Source organism: Trachypithecus francoisi, unplaced genomic scaffold (assembly GCF_009764315.1).
Source record: "Trachypithecus francoisi isolate TF-2019V2 unplaced genomic scaffold, Tfra_2.0 Lachesis_group17, whole genome shotgun sequence".
Classification (NCBI taxonomy): domain Eukaryota; kingdom Metazoa; phylum Chordata; class Mammalia; order Primates; family Cercopithecidae; genus Trachypithecus; species Trachypithecus francoisi.
Window position 1 is genome coordinate 82,013,467 of NW_022681462.1, and position 24,778 is coordinate 82,038,244.

The 24,778-nt window shown below is 42.7% G+C and overlaps 1 protein-coding gene across 10 annotated transcripts in view; it reads left to right on the forward strand.

Moving 5' to 3' along the window:
* ADGRF3 (adhesion G protein-coupled receptor F3) overlaps window positions 1-24,778 on the forward strand; it is a 42,016-nt gene that overhangs the window by 8,520 nt on the left and 8,718 nt on the right. For 4 of the 10 annotated variants that reach the window (XM_033176327.1, XM_033176328.1, XM_033176324.1 and 1 more), the window contains exon 2: window positions 24,388-24,454. In XM_033176327.1, coding sequence (XP_033032218.1) covers window positions 24,388-24,454 — 67 coding nt within the window. Of the gene's footprint in view, window positions 1-17,131; window positions 17,251-22,244; window positions 22,980-23,772; window positions 24,122-24,387; window positions 24,455-24,778 lie in introns of those variants that run through there. The other 6 variants (XR_004428445.1, XM_033176320.1, XM_033176323.1 and 3 more) reach the window with 5 other exon arrangements.

Sequence of the window (24,778 nt, forward strand, 5' to 3'; positions counted from 1 at the left end):
CATCCAGTGCTCTGGCTCATCATTTTACTCTCTCTCTCTTTGTTTTTTTAGAGACAGGGTCTCACTCTGTTGCCCAGGTTGGCCTCAAACTCCTAGACTCAAGCAATCCTCCCACCTTGGCCTCCCAAGTAGCTGGGACTGCAGGTGTGCATCACCATACCTGGCCATATTTCTATCTTTTCTTCATCCTCCTGTCTACCTCTCCTCTCCGGTTTTTAAATCTACCGTGAAGGTGTAGAATATTTTGTCTTGGACAGAGAATTGACTTAAAGACAGGAAACAAAAGTTTAAAATCAAAAGAAAATTCTAAATAAAGAATTTGAGATCCTATAGGGATTTATTTATCTATTTATTTATTTATTTTATTTTTGAGACCAAGTCTTGCTTTGTTGCCCAGGCTGGGAGGGCAGTGGTGCGATCTCGGCTCACTGCAACCTCTGCTTCCTGGGTTAAAGTGATTCTCATGTCTCAGCCTCCCGAGTAGCTGGGATTACATGCATGTGCCACCATGCCTGGCCGATTTTTGTATTTTTAGTAGAGACAGGTTTTCGCCATGTTAGCCAAGCTGGTCTCAAACTCCTGGCCTCAAGCGATCCGCCTGCCTCAGCCTCCCAAAGTGCTGAGATTATAGGTGTGAGCCACCACACCTGGCCTGATTTAATATTTTGATGAATAATCTAGAAAGTGGGGTATAGAAACAACTCTTCACATTTACTCATGATACTTAGCCCTTCGTGATGAAATGCCTTATGAGTACACATAGACTACAAGAAAATACATTTTTAAAATAAGCAGTTTTAAAAGTTATGTTTTGCCATATAACAAATTACTCAAAATTCAGTAGCCTAAAATAAGAACCATTTTATTTGCTCATAATTCTGTGGGTCAGCAATTTGGATTGGGCTTAGCTGAGCAGTTTTGCTGGTCTTGCTAGATATGCTAATTAGCTTGAGTGTGGTAATCATTTCACACTGTTCTCCATATCAAAACATCACATTGTACATCTAAAATATATACAGTTTTTATCTGTCAGTCATATCTCAATGAAGCTGGGAGAAAAATAAAGTGGAAGCTACAAGGTCTTTGTCAACCTAGGTAAGATACCACAAAATGTTGCTTCTGTTGCCTTCTGCCAGACAAAGCAAATCACAAGGCCAGTGCAGAGTCACGAAGGAGAAATAGATTCCACCACTTAATGGATGGAATGGCAAAGCCACACAGTGCAGGGCCTGCAGAAAAGTATAGGACAATCACGGCCCCATCTTTGTAAACAATCTACCACTTCAGATTAGCTGCTCTTGCTAAAAATATAGTAAGTAGGCTTCAAGAAAAGACTTGCAAACCACTGACTTACACCTAGATTGCTTTCAAATATTCAGAGAAAGAACGGCAAAAACTTGTCATTGGCTTTTTTTAGTCATCGTAAACCATCTCTTACTGCCAAACCTCCCACTTACTCTTCACTCATTGCCAGTCCATTTCCAACCCCATAGACACCACTGAAATGGCTACTACCAGGTTCCTCCTCTTTGATACTGAGTCAAATGGACACTTTCAGACATAACTTATTGGGGTTTTCTTCCACTTATCCTGCCCACTGTTATTTCTTTGAAACTTCCTCCCTTCTCCCTTGATTGCCTTAATTTTTTTTTTTTTGGATGAAGTCTCACTCTGTCACCAAGGTTGGAGTGTAGTGCCAAGATCTTGGCTCACTGCAACCTCCACCTCCACGTCCCAGGCTCAACAGATTCTCCTGCCTCAGCCTCCAGAGTAGCTGGGACTACAGGCATGTGCCACCACACCCAGCTAATTTTTGTATTTTTAGTAGAAATAGGGTTTTGCCATGTTGACCAGGCTGGTCTCGAACTCCTGACCTCAAGTGATTCACCCGTCTCGGCCTCCCAAAGTGCTTGGATTACAGGCATGAGCCACTGTGCCCAGCCTCCCTTGATTGCTTTGAATTGAATTACTCCTGTCATCATTCTCTCCGACCTTTCCTTCCAACACACACACATATGCATGCACGCACACATACACACACACCACACACACACACACACACACACACACACACTCTTGATCTCCCCAGAATGCAGGATTATTCATAAGTCGCTAAACATTTCAGGTTGCATATACAAAGCTTCTGTTTCTTCGTTCCTGACTGGTTAACTCCCTCCAGTCTTCAAGATTCATCTTAAGTTTTATTTCTTCCAAGAAGCCATTTTTGTCCCAGTTGCTAACCTACTTCCACCTCCCCCCACTGTGTTCCCACAGCATCCTGTGCATACCTTTATGTTTATGTTATGAAATTATTCTTTTCTGTCTTACTGGACTCTAAGTGCCTTGAGGGTAAAGACCAAATCTGTATACCTCTGAGTCTGTAACATAATGCCTCATACCCAGCAAGACTGCAGTAAGCATTGAATTAAATTGCACTGTGAAGAAATAAGGAAGTGTATGACACTGACAGCAACAAGTGCTATTAACATAAAACTCTTCCTACTTATTAACCTAGTAATCCCACTTTGAAAGAATATACTTCCAGGAAATGATCTGCAAGAGAAAAGTCTTGTTGCAAAGACTTATAAGGAGCCATATTTTGTAACTGCAGAGGGGAAAGCAGGCAATCAAATGCCCAATTATATAAGAACTTAAACTGTAAACTATAGTAAATTAATGTCATAAGATACATCATAATTAGAAAGAGAAATAAGTGAATGTAAAAAAATGGAAAAAAAACATAGAAAGTGTTGGCAAGGATGTAGAAAAATTTGAAGCCTCATGCAATACTGGTGGAAATGTAAAATGGTACAGCCCTTGTGGAAAAATGCTTGATAGTTCCTCAAAAAATTAAACATATAGTTAGTTACCTGACCCAGTCATTCCACTCAAAAAACTTGTACATGCATGTCCATAGTAGTTATTCATAATAGCCAAAAAATGGAAAGAAGCCAAATGCCCAACTGATGAATGGATAAATAAAATGTGTGTGTCCATGCAACTGTTCAGCTATAAAAAGGAATGAAGTACTGATACATGCTACAGCACGAACTTGAAAACATTATGCTAAGTGAAAGAAGCCCGACACAAATGGCCATATAGTGTATGATTCCATTTATAGGAAATGTGCTTTGCTTTGCTCTGTGGCAAATCCAGAGAGACAGAAAGCAGATTAGCGGATGGGGCAGGGAAGGATTGGGAATGACTAACAAGTGTGAGATTTCTTTTAAGGGTGGTGAAAATGTTCCGGAATTAGGTAGTGATGAAGATTGCACAAAATTGTGAATATACTAAACACCATTGAAATGTACTCTTTAAAATGGTGAATTTTATCTCAATTTTTCAAAAGGAGAAATTGATTATTAATGTTATATTAAAAAGAAAAGCACATCGTGAGGGAGGAAAAACACAAAGCACAAAATAACATGCATACTTGTTGCAACTAAAAATGTATTGATAACTGGGGAAAAGACAGAGGATATCATGAATTGGCTGTTTTTAATTTGTAGACATTTTATCATTGTAGATAAAGTTGCTTAAAATTTAGTACTTTTACAGGCATATCTGCCAGGACATTATTGCAAATTATGCAAAGCTAAAATATAGACCTATAAAGTTCTACATGATAAGGTAACTATAGGTTCTGTAGTTTTATCATATAAAGTAGGAGAGGACAAGTCATTGCGTTAATAGAGTGCTTGTTGGGATAACCTGTGTTTTATTGGTAGGGAGATGATCAAAGGGACTCAATGTGAATATCAACAAATTACCCATATAAGATTTCTCTTCCTGGTTTTGGCATGAGTATAGGAATGCAAGAGGCTAAAGGGGTATTTTGAGAGGCAAGTCCTTGAGGTAGCCACCAGCTAGTTTTCTCTTGAAAGCAATCAGGAGAAAGTAATCAGGAGGACGTGAATTAACAGCTTTTCTAGAGGAATTTAAAATAAAGAATGAAGGCATTAAGAGGTACTCTAAAGTCCAAATTGCTACAAAGAAGTAAGGCTTACAAATAAGAAAATAGCTCAAAAACCACAGGGAAAATTAGGATAAAGCATTGTGGTTGGTTTTTTTAAATTTACCTTTTTTTTTTTTTTTTTTTTGAGATGATAGCGTGTTGCCTTGCCTAGGCTGGCCTTGAACTAACTCCTGGACTCAAGTGATCCTGCTGCCTTTGCCTCCCAAGTAGCTGGGACTATAGGTGTGTGCTGCTGAGCCTGGCTAACTACTAAAGGTGATTTTTAAGATCCTATCCTTGTACAGGTACAGCCCTTTAAATTTTGGCAGGGCTCAGGGGCTCACGCCTGTAATCTCAGCACTTTGGGAGGCTGAGGCGAGCAGATCACTTGAGGTCAGGAGTTCAAGACCAGCCTGGCCAACATGGTGAAACCCTGTCTCTACTAAAAATACAAAAAAAAAAAAAAAGTAGCCAGGCGTGGTGGCGTGTGCCTGTAATCTCAGTACTCAGGAGGCTGAGACAGAATTGCTTGAACCTGGGAGGCGGAGGTTGCAGTGAGCCAAGATTGTGCTCTACACTTCAGCCTGGGCAACAGAGCAAGACTCTGTCTTGAAAAAAAATAGTAAATAAAATACATTTTATGAAATCCTATTCTTGTACAGGTATGGCCCTTTAAATTTTATTTTATGCTAGAAGTAAAAACTTTTGTGTTGGAAAACCTAGGTATGTATTAGAATAAATGACTGTCTGCTAAGAGAAGGCATCTGTGGCTGGGGATCCCTATAACCATTGGTTGCCACATCTGGTGCTCTGACACGGGGGTGCTCCTGTCCCAGGAGGAATCGCTCCCTGCGACATCTTAAGAAATATATATTTGTTCTCTCCCCCTGTTTAGGAGTCTTCAAAATGTAAGGTCTTTCTGCATGCTAAAGAGATGACTAGTACCTGGGGCCTCCTGGATAACCTCAGGATGGTTGCCAGAGGAACCAACCATGTGCTTAGAGGCTAGGAACTTTCCACCCTGCTCCCCACCCTCCTAGGAGGGGAGAGGAGCTGGAGATTGAATTAATAATCATGCCTACATGAGGAAGCCTCCAAACAACTCCCTAACATACAGCAGTTCAGAGAGCTTCCAAGTTGGTGAACATGTGGAGATGCTGGGAGGGTGGTGTGCCCAGAGCAGGCATGGAAGCTCTGCACCTCTTCCTGAGTACCTTGCCCTGTGCCTCCGTCCCGTCTGGCTGTTCCTGAGTTGTATCCTTTTATAACAAACCAGTAATCTAGTAAGTAAACTGTTATTTCTGAGTTCGATGAGCTGTTCTAACCAGTTATTGAATCTGAGGCGGGGGTCGTGGGTTTTATAACTGGCCAATCAGAAGCACAGGTGACATACTGGACTTGCAAATTGGTGTCTGAACTGGGTGGCGGGGCGCAGTCCTGTGAGACTGAGCCCTTAACCTGTTCAAACTAGACAGTATCAGTATTGAATTAAATTGTAGGACACCCAGCGGTGTCCACCAAGTAATGGAGGATTCCTTGGTGTGGGAAAACCCCACACATTTGGTCACCAGAAGTTCTGTGTGAGTACAGAAAACAAGAGTTTATCCCAGAACACAAGTTTTCTTCTGAAAGGTGCCTGTGAGAAACCTGATGAGGAGCTGAAAGAGGTTGACAACAGGAGCTAGATGAGACCCTGTTGGAGAGACTGTGGGGTCTAACAGACATGTTCCTGGAGAGGGTTTGGTCCCCGGCCAGAGCCACTTTTAACCTCTCCCTCTTCATAGGTCAAAAAATGTACAGGTTTTCCAACACAGCCTTGCAGATTGGGCCCACTTCCTTTATGACCCTGGTTCTTCCTGTTACCTTTGAACCTGAAAGGTCACAAATGGAGCCAAGGCTGCAGTTGCAGCAGATACTTCTAGGGCCTAAGCCTGCTGTCAGGAGGAATGGAAAGATCTAGATTGTTACTGCTCTATTTGAGCTCTCTTGGTGGGAAATCTGAAATTCAGTATTATTTGAAGTGCTGATTATGTGAATTATTTTTATTTTTGTTTTAGACTTCAACACATTGATCTACCTAAACTTGGTGGGGAGAAGTCTCCCTCCTTCATCTCACAGAAAGACTCCCAACTTCAGCAGGGCCCTCCATGCTGTCAAAACGCCTTACGGCTGTGGTGTAAAGCAGCCACTGTCTCTTCCTAGTGCGTTGGAGAGGAAGAGGGAGGGCCCGCAAAAGGTTCAACCACAGGATGGGGACTGTGGAGGACAGATCAGGAGCTCATTTCCTTAGTGCACTTTGGCCATTAGACATATATATATGTGTTTATTTAAAAAAAAAAAAAAAGTCCATGCTCATTTTTTGTCTTAAAATATTTAAAATGTTTCCAACTGAAAAAAAAGACATGTATGTATCTGTGCCTTTAAAGATATATTACACGTTGTATCCATAAATCTGTTAGTAGAAAACACATAAGGATGAATCAAATGCTCTCTTATGAATTCAGACCAGGCAGAGCCCATGAACAGAAAGGTTCCTAATCCCTCTTTATTTATCATCATGATCATCATTCTTTATCTCAACTATAACATATAGAAAGTAATATGTTTGATGTTCATATACCACCAGGAAATAACAGACGTTAACCTTTCACCATATGTGCGCCAGGCCTTTTTATTTATTTATTTTTATTTTTATTTTATTTATTTATTTTTTGAGACGGAGTCTCGATCTGTCATCCAGGCTGGAGTGCAGTGGCGCGATCTCGGTTCACTGCAAGCTCCGCCTCCCTGGTTCACGCCATTCTCCTGTCTCAGCCTCCCGAGTAGCTGGGCCTACAGGTGCCCGCCACCATGCCTGGCTAATTTCTTTGTATTTTTTTTAGTAGAGACGACGTTTCACCGTGTCAGCCAGGATGTTCTCGATCTCCTGACCTCCTGATCTGCCAGCCTCGGCCTCCCAAAGTGCTGGGATTACAGGCTTGAGCCACCGCACCCAGCCAGCTTTTTATTTTTTTATACATTTCACCTACAGCTGCAGCTCTTCACTGTCCTGTTCCTTTTGTCCTGGGAGTTAACTTCTTTTTTTCAACTTGTTTGTCATTTAAATTTATATTTTTTAACTGCTATTATGTGTGTTCCTATCTGGATTCAAAATAGTATTATTTTTGTGCTTGCGTGTGTATATGTGATTTACTTAAATGGCATCCCACTGTTTCTAACCTCTTAGGACTTTTTTTTTTTCTTTTTTTTTGAGACGGAGTCTCGCTCTGTCGCCCAGGCTGGAGTGCAGTGGCCGGATCTCGGCTCACTGCAAGCTCCGCCTCCCGGGTTCACGCCATTCTCCTGCCTCAGCCTCCCGAGAAGCTGGGACTACAGGCGCCCACCACCACGCCCAGCTAGTTTTTTGTATTTTTTAGTAGAGACGGGGTTTCACCGTGTTAGCCAGGATGGTCTCGATCTCCTGACCTCGTGATCCACCCGTCTCGGCCTCCCAAAGTGCTGGGATTACAGGCTTGAGCCACCGCGCCCGGCCCACGGACATTTTTTACACTCGACATTGTTTTGAGATTGATGCATATAGCCCTAGTTCATTCATTTATGTTTCTGTATGGTAGTAGATTGCATACCTATCTACAGTTTATGTATCCATTCCACTACTGATGAGTGTCGGGTTATTTCCACTTCTGGAGTCATTCTTTAATACATTTTTTTTTTTTTTAATTTTGTTTTTTTGAGATGGAGTCTCACTCTGTCGCTCAGGCTGGAGTGCGGTGGCACAATCTTGGCTTACTGCAACCTCCACCTCCTGGGTTCAAGCGATTCTCCTGCCTCAGCCTCCTGAGTAGCTGGAATTACAGGGATGTGCCACCACGCCCAGCTAATTTTTGTATTTTTAGTAGAGACAGGGTTTCACCATTTTGGCCAGGCTGGTCTCGAACCCCTGACCTCAGGTGATCCATCTACCTCGGCCTCCCAAAGTGCTGGGATTACAGGCATGAGCTACTGTGTTTGGCCTAATTTTTTTTTTTTTTTTTTTTTAATTCACAGGTTCTCAAGAAAAAAAAAAATCAGAGAATGATATTCAGGTTAAAAAAATCTTTGTATATTTCTTTTGTGTGTGTGTGAGCAATGTGAATAGTTCTGGTTATTTGATCTTTAAAAATAAGAACAAGAAACGTAACACTTTTTTTTTTTTTTTTTGAGATGGAGTCTTGCTGTGTCGCCCAGGCTGGAGTACAGTAGTGCAATCTCAGTTCACTGCAAGCTCTGCCTCCCACGTTCGCCATTCTGCTGCCTCAACCTCCCAAGTAGCTGGGACTACAGGCGCCCGCCACCATGCCCGGCTAATTTTTTTGTATTTTTAGTAGAGATGGGGTTTCACCGTGTTAGCCAGGGTGGTCTAGATCTCCTGACCTAGTGATCTGCCCGCCTCGGCCTCCCAAAGTGCTGGGATTACAGGCGTGAGCCACCGCGCCAAGCCGAAACATAACACTTTTTAAGTAAACAACTGATAGGCAAAGTATATACTTCGGTTCATTTCTTGATTAAAAAGGGAGCCATAAGTATTTTTGGTTTCTGAATGACAGATGTCTCAATTGTTTTAATTTTTTTGACAAGCCTGCATTGCTTTGATAATCTAAAATCAAAGTTTGACTGAAAACTCCTATTTGGTGGGATTTATTCTTTTATTTATTTATTTATTTATCTATCTATTTATTATTTATTTTTATTTTATTTTTGAGACATAGTCTCACTCTGTCCCCCAGGCTGGAGTACAGTGGCGCAATCTCAGCTCACTGCAACCTTCACCTTCCAGGTTCAAACAATTCTTCTGCCTCCCAAGTAGCTGAGACTAAAGGTGCATGCCACTATGCCTGGCAAATTTTTTATATTTTAGTAGAGATGGGGTTTCATGGTGTTGCCCATGCTGGTCACGAACTCCTGAGCTCAGGCAGTCCACCCACCTCGGCCTCCCAAAGTGCTGGGATTATAGGCGTGAACTGTTGTGCCCAGCCGGTGGGATTTATTCTTTAGTTTGGAGATAAAGGTCCAAACTGATCCTACCCCAGATTTAAGGAGAGAGGTTGGTACCCAATCTCATTTTTATGTGGCCTAGGTATTGTATGATCAGTTCTCTTATGTTCAGCAATTGTGACCCATCAAATGGCCTCCACCTACATCATAATACCAACTGGACTGAAGGAGCCCATCTTGCTTTCTCATCAAAGGATATTTATAAGGGATTAACTTGAGTGTTCTAAGAAAAATTTGATACTGGAAATAATCTTGCTTACAATAAAACATGCCTTCCAAAGAGCACTGTGAATGGTTCTGGAGTAGAGGCAATAAGTCTAGGAAGTATTTCACTGGTTACAAGTATTAAGGAGGTGGAAGATTTAGGGAAAACCTGGAAGGAAGTATTTTCCTAGGAGAGGAGGGAGTGTTAATGAATACCTGTGGTTCCTTAGGCATTCAAGTTTGAATTAACTTTCAATTTATCTTGTTGGAGAAACAAATAAGCAAACAATACAGTTATAATACAAAATTTAAAACTGTCTTAATCTTTGAAGTTTGAGGGCTAGGCATGGAGGCTAGTGCCTATAATCCCAGCAGTTTGGGAGGCTGAGGTGGGAGGATTGCTTGAGGCCGGGAGTTTCATAGTGAGACCCTGTCTCTGCAAAAACAAAAAATATTAACATAAAGTTTGAATATATATATATATATGTATATATTTTTTGAGACAGACTCTCACTCTGTTGTCCAGGCTGGAGAGCAATGGCGTGATCACAGCTCACTGCAGCCTTGACCTCCTGGGCTCAGGTGATCCTCCCACCTCAGCCTCTCAAGTAGCTGGGACTACAGGCGCACACCACCATGCCCAGCTAGTTTTTCTATTTTTTGTAGAGACGGGGTTTCACCATGTTGCCCAGGCTGGCCTTGAACTTCTGAGCTTATGGGACCCACCCACCTTGGCCTCCCAAAGTGCTGGAATTACAGGTTTGAGTCACCATGCCTGGCCTAATTTTGTATTCATCACTTTTTGTTTTGTGCTATTTCTTTTCAAGTAGTTGCTCTCTGGTTTGTTGGCTTCCCATCCTGTTTTCCAGTCTGGATAGCCTTTATAATCTAATTCCACTTCCATTTTTATTCACACCTCTGGCAGCAATGATCCCAAACTGCAGTAGTGTAGTTCTCTGACCTCACAACAATCTGCATCATACCTGTGTACTTTGTCATTGTGGTTCCCAGTGTCTAAAATGTCTGTCCCCTCACAAGGCAAACTCGTTTACCCAACTACTGAACAGATTTCTATTTTAACACATTCCAGTGTAGAAGTTTGGGGAATAAAAGAAATTAGGTTGAGATGTCAAAGATGCATTTTATCATCTCTAAAGAAACTTTCTAAATAAGTAGTAAAAATATGTGTAACTAAAAGCTAATGGGGGAGGAGTTCAAATGAGATAATTATAAAAAGAAATTAACTCAAAAGAGGGAAATAAGGGAGAAAAAAGGAGAAGAAAAAGTGGACTAAATAGAAAACACATAGACAAGTTTAAACTTATCAGTAATTATAATTGACTAAAAATAGCATAAATGATTTGATAAAGGCAAAGGTAGTCATAACTGATTAAAAGAATAAAACTAAACCAAAATACATACTATTTATAACAGATATCTAAAGGTTTTTTGTTTGTTTCTTTTGTTTTGGTTTTGCCTTTTGTTTTTTGTGTTTTAGAGATTGGTCTCACTCTGCACCCAGGCAGGAGTACGGTGGTACAATCATAGCTCACCACAGCTCATGCTCTTGGGCTCAGGTGATTCTCCCACCTCAGCCTCCCAAGTAGCTGGGACTGTGGGTACACACCACCGTGCTTGGCTCAGAATACACATACTTTGGTGTTTTTGGTTTTTTTTTTTTTTTTGAGATGGAGTTTTGCTCTTTCACCCAGGCTGGAGTGAAGTGATGCGATCTCGGCTCACTGCAACCTCTGCCTCTGAGTTCAAACCATTCTCCTGACTCAGCCTCCCGAGTAGCTGGGATTACAGGTGCACACCACCACACCCAGGTAATTTTTGTGTTTTTAGTAGAGACAGGGTTTCACCATGTTGGCCGGCCAGGCTGGTCTCGAACCCCTCCCCTCAGGTGATCCACCTGCCTCGGCCTCCTAAAGTGATTACAGGTGTGAGCCACTGCACTCGGCCACACATACTTTTTTATTACATACAGAACACTTACAAAAGCTGACCATATGTTGGCCCATAAAACTAACCTCAAAAAATATTAAAGATTGATAATTGTAACGATTATCTTCTCTGACAAGAATATAATCAAGCTAAAAGCAGTGACAAAAATATCACCAGATAATTTCATTTGTTTAGAAATTAAGACATAACACTTCTAAGTAGCCAACAAAGAAGAAATCAAAAGAGAAATCAGAAAATATTTTGAATGAAATGATAATAAAAATACATATCAAAATTGTGAGATGCAGGGGCCCAGTTCTAGGAAAGATGGAGTAAGCATCCTCCACCCTGTCTCTCCCACTGAGTGAAGCTATACACCTGGAAAGATTGCACAGAACTGATACTTGAGGACTCTAGAAAGTAAACAGTAGCAGGTGGATTGGGGAAGAAGTCCAGAATGCAAAATACCACTGAACTGGTGGTGAGCTTCACATTTTTTCTTCAGGTATGCACTGGCCTGAACTCAAGGCAACCCCAAACCCATAAATGTGCAGTTGCACAGATAGACAGAACTACAGAAGAAACCCCCTAGGTCTGGCTCAAGGAGAGGGAAGGAAGACCCTAACACTCAGAGAGAGTGGAGGAAATTCCACCTTTTTTTTTTCTTTTTTCTTTGTTCTTTCACACCCAGCCTCTAAACAATCGCATGGCAGCAGTGGTGGTGAGGATCCACAGGAGCCTAGAACTCTGAGGGAGAGGAACTTCCTCTGATCAGAATGTATGGTGCTAAGAGGGCAGGGCAAACCTCCATTGCTTTTTCCCTCTGCTGCAAGGCCCCACCTGTGAACAGACACAGGAAGTGCATGGTAAAGCAGGGAAATAAAGCCCTGGATTTCTGGCCAGAGAACCAAAAAGAAGAGTCCCAGGGAACCAGAAAGTATCAGAATGACCAGAAAGGAAGAGAACAAGAAGATGACCCCATACCATTTTATGAGCTCCTGGGATCACTTCCCAGTTGTACTTTGCGTGGATCTGACCCTAAACCACAAACCACCAGCACAACTGCACCAAGAGATAAACCATCCATCACACAGGCCTCAGACCGGCCACTGGGTGGCACACATCTGCAGAAGATCTGAATAGCACTGTAAAGGTTTTGAAATGAGAATTGATGTTGAAAGCACAGTCCACAGTAGGTTAATGAGAACTTGTGGTTGAACCAAGCCAGGTAGATTACCTACTAAAAAAGAAACATTAACACTTCCCACAGGTTTTAAACAAGATCCAGAGTCTCATAATATTCAAAATTTCCACGATGAAACTCAAAATTAATTGGCATTTGAAGAACCTGGAAATCTCAACTCACACGGAAAAAACAACAGATACCAATGCTGAGATGACAAATATGTTGGAATTATCTTAAAAAGACATTAAGGTACCTATTACAAAAGTGCCATGAGTAAATGTGAACACTATTTTAAAAACTAAAGAAAAGGCGAAAAGTCTCAAGGAGGAAATAGAAAATATAAAGAAGAACCAAATGGGAAATTTAGAACTGAAATATATGATAACCAAAAATGCAAAAGTTATTGCATGACCTCTGTATTAAATTACTACCATGGCTGCTATAACAAATAGCTACAAATGTAGTAACTTAAAGCAAAACAAATGTATTATGTAATGTGATGTGTTCTGAGAATGAGAAGTGTGAAATGAATCTTAGAGGTAAAATCAAGATGTCAGCAGACCTGCATTTCTTCTGGAGACTGCAGGGAAGAATCCATTTCCTTGCTCTTTCCAACTTCTGGAGCCTGTCATCAATCCTCGCCCTTTCCTTTATCTTTAAAGTGCATCAGTTTCACTGAACACAGTGGCTCACATCTGTCATCCCAGAACTTTGGGAGACCAAAGCAGGAGGATCATTGGAGCCCAGGAGTTTGAGACCAGCCCCCCATCCCTACAAAAAATAAAAATAAAAGTTGGCCAAGCGTGATGACACACACCTGTGGTCCCAGCTACCCAGGAGGCTGAGGCTCACTTGAGCCCATGAGGTCAAGGCTGCAGTGAGCCATGATTGTGCCACTGAACTCCAGCCTGGGCAACAGAGTGAGACCCTGTCTCAAAAAATAAATACATAAAGTGCTGCATCAGTCCAACCTCAGCTTTTTTGTTTCTCACATTCCTGTCTCCCTTTTACAAGGACCTTGTGATTACATTGGGCCCACACAGATTATCCGTGATAATCTCCCTCTCAATATTCATAATTTAATCACATCTGCAAAATGCCTTTTGACATATACATTTACATATCCAGAAGTTCTAGGGATTAGTACATGGACATCTTTGGGTGGTCATATTCTGTCTATCCAGGCTTAACAGCAGAACAGAGATGACAGAGGAAAAAGTCAGTCAACTTGAAGACAGATCAGTGGAAATGATCCAATCTGAAAAACAGAGAAAAAAAGATTGAAAAACTGAATAGAATTAAGAAAATGTGACACATATACACCATGGAAGACTAAGCAGCCATAAAAAAGGATGAGTTCATGTCCTTTGTAGGAACATGGATGCAGCTGGGAACCATCATTCTCAGCAAACTATCCCAAGAACAGAAAACCAAACACCACATGTTCTCACTCGTAGGTGGGAATTGAACAATGAGAACACTTGGACACAGGAAGGGGAACATCACACACTGGGGCCTGTCGTGGGGTGGGGGGAAGGGGAGAGGGATAGCATTAGGAGATATACCTAATGTAAATGACGAGTTAATGGGTGCAGCAAACCAATATGGGACATGTATACATATGTAACAAACCTGCACATTGTGCACATGTACCCTAGAACTTAAAGTATAATAATTTAAAAAAAAAAGAAAAATTGAACAGAGCCACTGAGATCTGTGGATAAAATACTAAAAAGGCAGCCAGACGTGGTAGCTCACGCCTGTAATCCCAGCACTTTGGGAGGCGGATCATGAGGTCAGGAGATCGAGACCATCTTGGCTAACAGGGTGAAACCCCGTCTCTACTAAAAATACAAAAAAATTAGCCGGGTGTGGTGGCATGTGCCTGTAGTCCCAGCTACTTGGGAGGCTGAGGCAGGAGAATCGTTTGAACCTGGGAGGCGGAGGTTGCAGTGAGCAGAGATTGCACCACTGCACTCCAGCTTAGGCAACAGAACAAGACTCCGTCTCAAAAAAAAAAAAGAAAGAAAAAGCCTAATAGTTGAGTCATTAGAGCTCCAGAGAAGAGGAGAAATAATTCAGTGCAGAAAAACAATTTGAAATAGTGGCTGATGAAAGACATAAATCTACAGATGCAAAAGCTCACCAAATCCAAAAAGGATAAGTCCAAAGAAAGCCCACCTTAAACACATCATAACTGCTAAAAACTAAAGTCAAAGAAAAAATCTTGAAAGCAGCCAAAGAAAAATGATACATTACTTATAGGGGATCAATGAGTTATATGGCTGTGGATTTTATTTTAGAAACCATGAAAGCCAGAAAGAAACGGAACAACACTTTTAAATACTGCAAAGACCATATATTTTAACTCTATTTTATTAGATGAAGTGGTTGTCTTGAATCACAAGGCTCATTAATCCCATTCCTAACCTAATGACCACTTTTCTACCATGCTGTGGTTTGAATGTGTCCTCCAAAGTTCATGTGTTGGAAACTTTATCCCTAATGCCACAGCATTGAGAGGTGGAGACCTTTAAGAGGTGATTAGGTTGTGAGGACTCTGAGTCCGTTTTGTGTTGCAATAACAGAATACCACAGACTGGCTAATTTTTTTTTTTTTTTAAAGACGTTTATTTCTTACAGTCCTGGAGGCCTATGGGAGTAGGCTTCTAATAAAAGGGTAAGTTAGGGCCCCCTTCCTCTTTCTCTCTCTGTCTCTGTCTCTCCCACCCCTACCTCCCACTCTCCCACCATCTCTCTCTCTCTCTCATGTGCTCTCTTGACTTTCCGTCTGCTGCCATGGGATGACAGAGCAGGAAGGCCCTCACCAGATGTGAGCCCCTCAACCTTGGACTTCTCAGCCTCCAGAGCTGTAAGAAATAAATGTCTTCTCAAAACAAACAAACAAACAAAAAAAAACAAATTACGCAGTCTGTGGTATTCTGTTATTGCAACACACAACAAACTCAGACTTACTGATACAGCATCCTTGGTTTTTCTGAGCATGTGTTAATACATTCTTTTAGCTGCAAGTAACAGAAAACTGCTCTAACCAGCTCAAAGGGAAATAATGAAAGGAAGTCAGGGTCTCTGATGGAACTCAAGATCAGGAGTACAAATGAGCATCAGGGATAAACTGAATTTGAAAAGAGAAACTCACCTCAAGTTTGTCTGTTTCTGTATCTACATTAGTTTTACTTTTCCTTGGAGCTCAGACTATTTTCCCAGTCCCTGTGACAGAAAACCAAGAGCTGCTGAGTTTTACAAGTTGTAGGCCCCACCCCAGAACTCTTTGGTAAGTTCCAAAATTACCCCGGAAGAGAGAAATTGTTCCTACTTGGTTTTAGATGTGGACTGTATTGTAATTAGAGATTAGTGTAACCAAGTATATAACAGCTACTTTGGCCAAACGTGGTGGCTCACTCCTGTAATCTCAGCACTTTGGGAGGCCAAGGCAGGTGGATCACTTGAGGTCAGAAGTTTGAGACTAACCTGGCCAACATGGTGAAACCTGGTCTGTAATAAAAATGCAAAAAATAGCCAGGCGTGGTGGCAGGCACCTGTAGTCCCAGCTACTTGGGAGGCTGAGGCAGGAGAACCGCATGAACCTGGGAGACGGAGGTTGCAGTGAGCCAAGATTGTGCCATCTCACTCCAACCTGGGTGACAGAGAGATACTCTATCTCAAACAAAAAAGAAAAAGGCTACTTCCATGGTAAACCTATGGTTATGGGCAGAGAGCTGTTTCTAAGAAATGAGCCAGAAAATAAGTTCAATATAATCGTGAACAATAGGTTCTCAGTACAATAACCTGCTATTTTTTGCCCTTGACACACATTTCTCTAGGGTTTCTAACAAGCTACTCAAAAATATTTTCTAGGTTTATTGACTTTATAAAATCTACTTCCTTGTATATTTCATCATTAAATGAAGTTTTTCAGTTTTCCTTCTCACTAGAATATTGCAATAAGTTCACTACTGCATGGTCTGGCAGGGAATGCTTACTCACTTCTCCCATTTCCACAGAGTGAAAGGAACTTCCGCTTCCAGAAGTATATGTTCTCTGTTCCCTCTCCCTCTCACCCAAGCAAAAAGTGACTTATATCACGTTTTAACGTAAGGGGAACAGAGAGGGATTTCTGACCAGAGAACCGGAATATATCTTTCTGGTAAGGATATATTCTGGTAAGACTTGGAGAATGAGCTCTGGGTGCCCCATCTTTTGGATTGGCCAATCCTCCATACTTGTCCTCAGCTGCCCGTCCCCAGAGAGGTAGACCTGGAGATGCCTTGCTGTGCCAGTGACTGAGTTAGTGAATTCAGTTCGAGGGGGATGTATTGGGAAGTACACTTGGCTCAGATCAAAATCACCTTCTCTCAGCTTTTCCATCAATGAAGCTGACTCATGTCTGCTTTCCCATTAGTGACCCCTTCCCAAACCATAACACGTAGTTGTTGACTCAAAGAGAAAATTGTTCTTCTTTCATGGAGTAATACGACCATCTTGCAGCCATCCAGGATTTGTATATCTTATATTTTTTTATACCCACATCAGTCATCTTCTCTTATATGATTTCAGGATTTTATCTCACACTTAGGTAGGTTATCTACACCTCCAAAATTATAAAATAATTTTCATTAATGTGTTTAAATAGATGCGGAATGATACCTAACAGATACTTAAGTTTATAAAATTATAACCCTGAATTATGCCTTAAAATTAGGACCCTGGCTTAAGGATTTGAAATTATTTTATCTTTAGAAGAAACAGTTCTTCTCCACTCTAATGTCCTGGTCTCTCCATAGGTTTATTCCTATATAAGGTCAGCATGAAACTTTTGTGAAGTCCCCACATCCTGTAAGAATCAAAGAAAGCATCAGAAATTCCATGAGTTTCTTCAGCTTCTCCAAGTTGTGCTCTTGAGGTACATAGTTTTAATATAAACTCTGAAGCAGGGTTTTCTGAACAGTCCCAGACAGCAAATATGGGATCTCATTCTAGGGTCCAGAGTTAGATACTTAAATTATAGATCTAAGGCTGCCGTTATTCCTTCTGAGTAACTTTATACCATTTCTTTTAACATTTTAATGTCAGAAATACCTTTTTTCCTTTAAAAACATATATAATGCATCCAGCTTTTTGTTAAAATACCTCTTCTTGTCAAATATTTCACAGATCGGTAATTTTATGGTATCAAACAATTTTGAACACACTCTTTCTATATTAGAATTTTCTGCGTCAGCCGAGGGTTAGCTGACTCGCCATTACTGGAATTGTGCTGCAGCTGGGTGAACAGCTGTACATTTCCCCTTCTTTCTATGCACGTCCCATGATGTGGCCATCGCCACTGGCCACAGCTTGGTAGCACCCATCAGAAATCCTATATCGCATAATAGCTGCTATGACCTCTGAACCCAAATCGTATTTGTGCAAATACACCAAGATCCCAGTCAGAATGGCTATTACTAAAAAGCCAAAAATTAACAGATGCTGGTGAGGTTGTGGAGAAAAAGGAATGCTTGTACACTTGGCGGGAGTGTAAATTAGTTCAGCCATTGTGGAAGACAGTGGCAATTCCTGAAAGACCTAAAGACAGAAATACCATTCTACCCAGCAATCCCATTATTGGGTCTACACCCAACGGTATATAAATCATTCTTTTATAAAGACACATGCATGTGGATATTCACTGCAGCACTGTTCATAGTAGCAAAAACATGGAATCAACCTAAATGCCCATCGATGATAGACTGGATAAAGAAAATGTGGTACATATATACCATGGAATACTATGCAGCCATAAGAAAGAATGAGATCATGTCTTTTGCAGGGACATGGATGGAGCTGGAGGCCATTATCCTTAGCAAACTAACACAGGAACAGAAAAAAACCCAAATACCACATATTTTCACTTGTAAGTGGGAGCTAAATGATGAAAACACATGGACACATAGAGGGGGACAACACACACTGGGGCCTTTCAGAGGGTGGAGGGAGAGGATCAGGAAAATAACTAATGGGCCTACTAGGCTTAATACCTGGGTGGTGAAATAATCTGTACAACAAACCCCCATGACTCAAGTTTACCTACGTAACAAACCTGCACTTGTACCCCAGAACCTAAAAGTTAAAAAAAAATACCAAGATTCAATGTCTGGTTCATAGAGGTAACTAATATGCAGCAACCCCAGCAGTTACTTTCTCTTTCTTTTTTTTTTTTTGAGACAGGGTCTTGCTCTGTTGCCCAGGCTGGAGCGCAGTGGCACAATCACAGCTCACTGTGGCTTTGACCTTCGGGGCTCAGGTGATCGTCCCACCTCAGCCTCCCATGTAGCTGGGACTACAAGCATGTGCCACCACACCCAGCTAATTTTTTGTAGCGATGAAGTTTTGCCATACTGAGGTTTTGTCATGTTGCCCAGGCTGGCCTTGAGCTCCTGGACCTTAAATAATCCACCCGCCTCAGCCTCCCAAAGTGCCAGGATTACAGGCATGAGTCACCACACCTGGCCCCAACAGTTACTTTCTATAAGAAGTAATGGAGGCTGGGCGCGGTGACTCATGCCTGAATCCTAGCACTTTGGGAGGCCGAGGCAGGTGGATCTCTTGAGGCCAGGAGTTTGAGACCCGTCTGGCCAACATGGTGAAACTCCATCTCTACTAAAAATATAAAATTATCCCGGTGTGGTGATGGGCACCTGTAATCCCAGCTACTTGGGAGGCTGAGGCAGGAGAATCACTTAAACCTGGGAGGTGGAGGTTGTAGTGAGCCAAGATTGTACCATTGTACTCCACCCTGGGCAACAGAGTGAGACTCTGTCTCAAAAAAAAAAAAAAAAAAAAAAAAATGGAGGCCAGGTCCAGTGGTGGCTCACGCCTGTAATCCCAACTACTTAGGCAGGCTGAGGTGGGAGAATCACTTTGGTCCAGGACTTTGAGGCCAGTCTGAACAACATAACGGGACCCTGTCTTTAAAAAATAAAAATGAAATAAGGGAGCACTGCTTACCAGCAGCCTTCACAATCCATGTTTAGAGGTGTCCAGGAAGCAACCTAGGAGCTCAGAAAAGCTGCCAGCAGTTAAAAACTGATTAGTTTCCAAAAATTAGTATGTATATTGGAGGGACAAAGGACAATCACCTTGTGGTTCACTTTGGACTTGGGTGGTAGCAATAAGTCCCTGTTGGTCTGAACTCCACTCTGCCTAAGACCTGATTCAGCCTGTGGGTGCTTCCTGACTCCCCATGAAACTGATCAGTCCATAAGACTAAGATTTATATATATATAATTTATATTTATATTTTTATATTATATATATTTATATATATAATAATATTATATAGAGAGAGAGAGAGAGGAGAGATGGTGTCTCACTCTGTTGCCCAGGCTGGAGTGCAGTGGTGCCATCTCAGCTCACTGCAACCTCCACCTCCTGGGTTCAAGCAATTCTCATGCCTCAGTCTCCTGAGTAGCTGGGATTACAGGTGCCCACCACCACCCCTGGCTAATTTTTTTGTATTTTTAGTAGGGACAGGTTTTCACCATATTGGCCAGGCTGGTCCTGAACTCCTGACCTCAGGTGATCCGCTTGCCTCGGCCTCCCAAAGTGCTGGGATTACAGGTGTGAGCCACCGCACCCGGCCTCTGTTAGCTTTCTCATGTCCCCGGAGTTACTTGTTCCTTCAGTGTTCATGCTGATGGATGAACAGCTTTCCCTCTACTGGAGGCTATCCTTGTCTCTCCTAACTGGGGGCTGCCATGGCTCAGTCTCCCCTCGGCACTGAAGCAGCCACTCTTCTGGGTCTCCGTCCACCTCCCACTTGTGTAGTTCCTGGTCCTCAACAGACCCTGTTGAGCATGGTCCAGGACCACTTCATGCCTTGACAGACTCCATTTGTGAACTGCAGCAGATGCTGTTGATGTCCCACATCCCCTTGGCCCATCTGAGACTGCCTATAGCTGCAACAGACAGCACCCAGCATGCTAACAGCATCCTACTTCCAGCACCTGTGTTTTCTCTCTCACTTCTCTCTCTGGTTCTCAAACCAGATTCTCCACCATTTTCATGTTTTCTGAAATCAGCTATTTACAAGAGTGATTGCTCCCATGCATGTATTTGCTCTGTGTGTCTGCTCTTCCATTAGCAGCAAAACTGGCAAGGGGGGATTGGAGGTGGAGGTGGAGGTGGAAATGCAGTGGGGCTATATTTCTACCATAGGTACTTCGTACTTTGTGTGTGTGTTTAAATCAACTTTTTTTTATTAAAAAAAAAGCTTGTGATTAGAAAAACTATATATGAAACAGCACACAGACCCATCCAGACCCTTAATCCATTTCCCCAGAAGCAACAACTATTGCCAGATTTCTGATGTATTCTTCCAGAAATATTCTAGGGATATACAAGTACAAGCATCTTAAATAGATTCATTTTGTTTACATACATGGGAGCATAATACACATAACATATATTTAAACTTCACTAACTATATTGGAGATCACTCCAAAATACAGCTACTTCACTTTTCCCACACAACTTTAGTAATGTATTGTTTGGAAATCCCAAGATTTATATAAGCTCTTCCTTTTTAATAGACATTTTGGTTGTTTAATCAACTCATTTGCTGTCACAAACAATTCTGCCTTGAATATTCTTATGTACATGTTTTTACACACATGTACAACTATACTTAATATAATATTTTCTCTTGATAATTAGCAGGTGAGAAATAATATCTTGTTTGAGTTGTATTTCTGATGCGTGAAGTTGGAGGTCTGTATATGTTTATCAAACTACTTCTTTTTTATTTTTATTTTTTTGAGATGGAGTTTCGCTCTTGTTGCCCAGGTTGGAGTGCAATGGTGCAATTTCAGCTCACTGCAACCTCCGTCTCACAGGTTCAAGCAATTCTCCTGCTTCAGCCTCCTAAGTAGCAGCAATTACAGGCATGCGCCACCAAGCCTGGCTAATTTTGTATTTTTAGTTGAGACAGGGTTTCACCATGTTGGGCAGGCTGGTCTCGAACTCCTGACCTCAGGTGATCCACTCACCTCGGCCTCCCAAAGGGCTGGGATTATAGGTGTGAGCCACCATGCCCGGCCATTATCAAACTATTTCTATTCCTTCTTCAGTGAATCGTCTGTTCCTATCTTTTGCCTATTTCTGTCTTATGGAAATGAAAACTAGAAGAAAGTTCCTTTGTTGAGAAAATTATTCTTTTTAGGCCAAACTTAAAAGTTTTTAGACAGTCACATTTATTTCCTTTTTGACTTCTCAGTTTTATGTATTGTTTAAAAAACCTTCCTCTGTTTAAAATTATTTTATGAAATAACTTGATAATGTTTTCTAGTATTTTCTCAGATTATTTTTTACATTTAAGACTCTAGGCCAGTGCAGTGGTGCACACATGTAATCTCAGCTACTTGGGAGGTTAAGGTGGGAGGATAGCTTGAGCCCAAGAGTTTGAGGCTATGGTGAGCTATGATCATGAGCTTTGATCATACTACTGCACTCTAGCCTGGGCAACAGAAGAAGGCCTTGTTTATAAAAGAAAGAAAAAGAGCGAGAGTGAGAGAGAGCAAGAGAGAGAAAGAAGGAAAGAGAGAGAGAAATGAAGGAAGGAAAGAGCAAGGAAAGAAAGAAAGAAAAGAAAGAAAAAGAAAGAAAGGAAGAGAGAGAGAGAAAAGAAAGAAAGAAAGAAAAGAGAGAGAAAGAAGAAAAGAAAAAGGGAGGGAAAGAAAGAAGGGAGAGAGAGAGAAAAAGAGAGATGGATGGAGGGAGGGAGGGAGAGAGAGAAAAGAAAGAAAGAAGGGAGGGAAGGAAGGAAGGGAGGAAGGGAGGGAGGGAGGGAGAGAGGGAGGGAGGGACAGACGGACTGGTCATGGACCTGTCCGACTGTGATCAGAGCCAGTCCTCTCTGCCACCACTCCCTCACTGCGCCTGCCCTCTCCTCTCCGGGTCCTGGGTTTCCACCTCATTCCCGGCTCCCATCTCCTCCCCCTCCCTCCTCCTCCTGTCCATCCACTCATCCCCTGCTCTGATCACAGTCGGACCAGTCCTTCCCTGCCTGCCCCATCCCCCTATCTTCTAGCTTTGGCAGATGGCCCAAGGGACAGACAAGGAAGGAAGGGAGGGAAGGAGGATTCTAGTCTATCTGGAAGTTATTTTAGGGTAAAAATCAGCTCTCATATTTTTATCTTTTCTTTATTTTTCATTTCTAACCTTGACTCTTTGATCAATGATCCAGCTTTTGAGGAGTTCAGAACAATCCAGATTTCCCAGGTCCTTGGGAACATGACTGAACCTGGCTTACTGACATGTTGCTGGTTGTGACTTCTGAGTCACAAGTCCAGAGCCCAAGAGGAGCCTCGGCACCATTCTCACTGGGGGCATGTGGGCTCCAGGTGGCCCCCACAGTGACCTGGATTCCCATTTGACTCAGAGTCACAGGCTGTCGTGCTTCCTCTGTCAATTCTGCCCTGGCATCCCTCCCATCCCATCTGCATACTGCCCTGCCAGCTCTTCCTTGCAGAAATTTGCATCATGGGCTTGTAGGGACTGCTTCACTGAGCCATGGTCTGTTCGGCTGCCCCGCTGCTGCTCCTGGCCACAACTCTGCCCCTGCTGGGGTCACCAGTTGCCCAAGCATCCCAACCTGTAAGTGAAACCGGGGTGAGACCCAGGGAAGGTCTGCAGAGGTGACAACGGGGACCTCTGGTTGGGAGAGACTAGGCGTGGAATGAAAGGATAGGTAATGGGGAAAGGGCTGAGGGGAGAGGAAGTAATGTATAAGTAAAGTGGATGCTTTGTTATGAGATCTCTGAGAACTCAATTTTATTTTCCTGGGTGTGGGGGATAGCTCTTGTTTCCTTATTTGAGTCCCTGTAAACTCCTATGATACCTGCTGTACTTTGGATAAAGGCTCGTCCAGTCAAGCTGGCCATTTAAAAAGAAAAAGAAAAACTTTGCAGATTTAGGAACTATCGGCTTAGAGGATGGGAGAGAATCTGAGGAAAGATATCAGAGTCTAGAGGGTGCTTTTCCATCTGTGTTCTCTTCACGGACAGCTATATCTATGCCTATGTCTACATCTATATACCACTAAGCCTAAATCTATCTGTATTGCTAAATCTAAATCTGTCTTTATGTAAATATATATCTGTATCTGTATCTAAATCTATCTATATCTATACCTTTTTAAAGACATGCTCTCACCATGTTGCTAAGGCTGGACTTGAACTCCTGGGCTCAAGTGATCCTCCCACCTCAGCCTCCCAAGTAGCTGGGACTGAAGGCACGTGCCATTGTGACCAGCTTATACTCATGTCTTATCCATATTCGTATCTGTATCAAAATCTGGTTTTGGATAGATATCCACACGCACACGCAGGTGCATATAGACAGGGCTCAGGTCTGTGACACTGTGAGCCCCTGCATATTTCCTGGAGGAAGGACTGCCTAGTTCTCTCTCCTTGGCCCAGCTCCTTCCTCACCTCCCTACCAGACAGACCCTTCCCTGCCTGCCCCATCCCCCTATCCTCTAGCTTTGGCCGATGGCCCAAGGGACAGACAATGTGGGTCCAGACCTCCACCATCACCCTGACAGAGGTGGAGTTGGTGAGGAAATAATGTACAGGAACCAAAGAGAAAGGAAAGAGGCTTCCTTCTGCTCTCCCTGCTGTCAAATCCTACAGAAGGAATAAACTCCCCAAGCGCCTGGGCCCCAGCCAACTCCGTCCAACTCCACTGCTGGAGCTCCAGACCCAGCCATTTCAATTAGCCTAGAGGCCCAGGGACAGGTAAATGCAGGAAGGAATTAAACAAAGCATGTTGACTTCCCAGGGCGTTCCTGGTTCCTGGTCTTGGGTGGGATAGCAGGGTTCCTGGGGTTGCATCCCTGGCACCCACTAAGAGAAGCCTGCTTTCCCTTCCTGATGTGTACCCTTGATTCCTGGCAAAAAGAAGAGCTGGTTGAGACTGAGTTGTGCTGACTGAGACTAGTCAGGCTGGCCCCTGGGGTGCCTTTGGAAGGGACTTGAGGTCTCTCCTCTGTGTTCTATTCCAGGGACAGAGTCAGGCTGAAGGGGAATCTGGATCTGGGCAGCTCCTGGACCAAGAGAATGGAGCAGGGGGTGAGTGGATGGACAGGAGGAGGAGGGAGGGGGAGGAGATGGGAGCTGGGAATGAGGTGGAAACCCAGGACCCGGAAAGGAGAGGGCAGGCGCAGTGAGGGAGTGGTGGCGGAGAGAGAGGACTGGCTCTGATCACAGTCGGACAGGTCGTTGACCAGTTCTCTAGCAGTGAGGCCTGGAGATGAACTCATTTGTCTTTGGAGCCTCATCCATAAAATAGGTGTTGCTGGACGGATGACGTGAAGCCATGTATCTGAAGGCACCGTGCCTAGAGGAGGACTTGTTCCCTTCCTGAGCCCTGTCTATATGCACCTGGACAGGCTG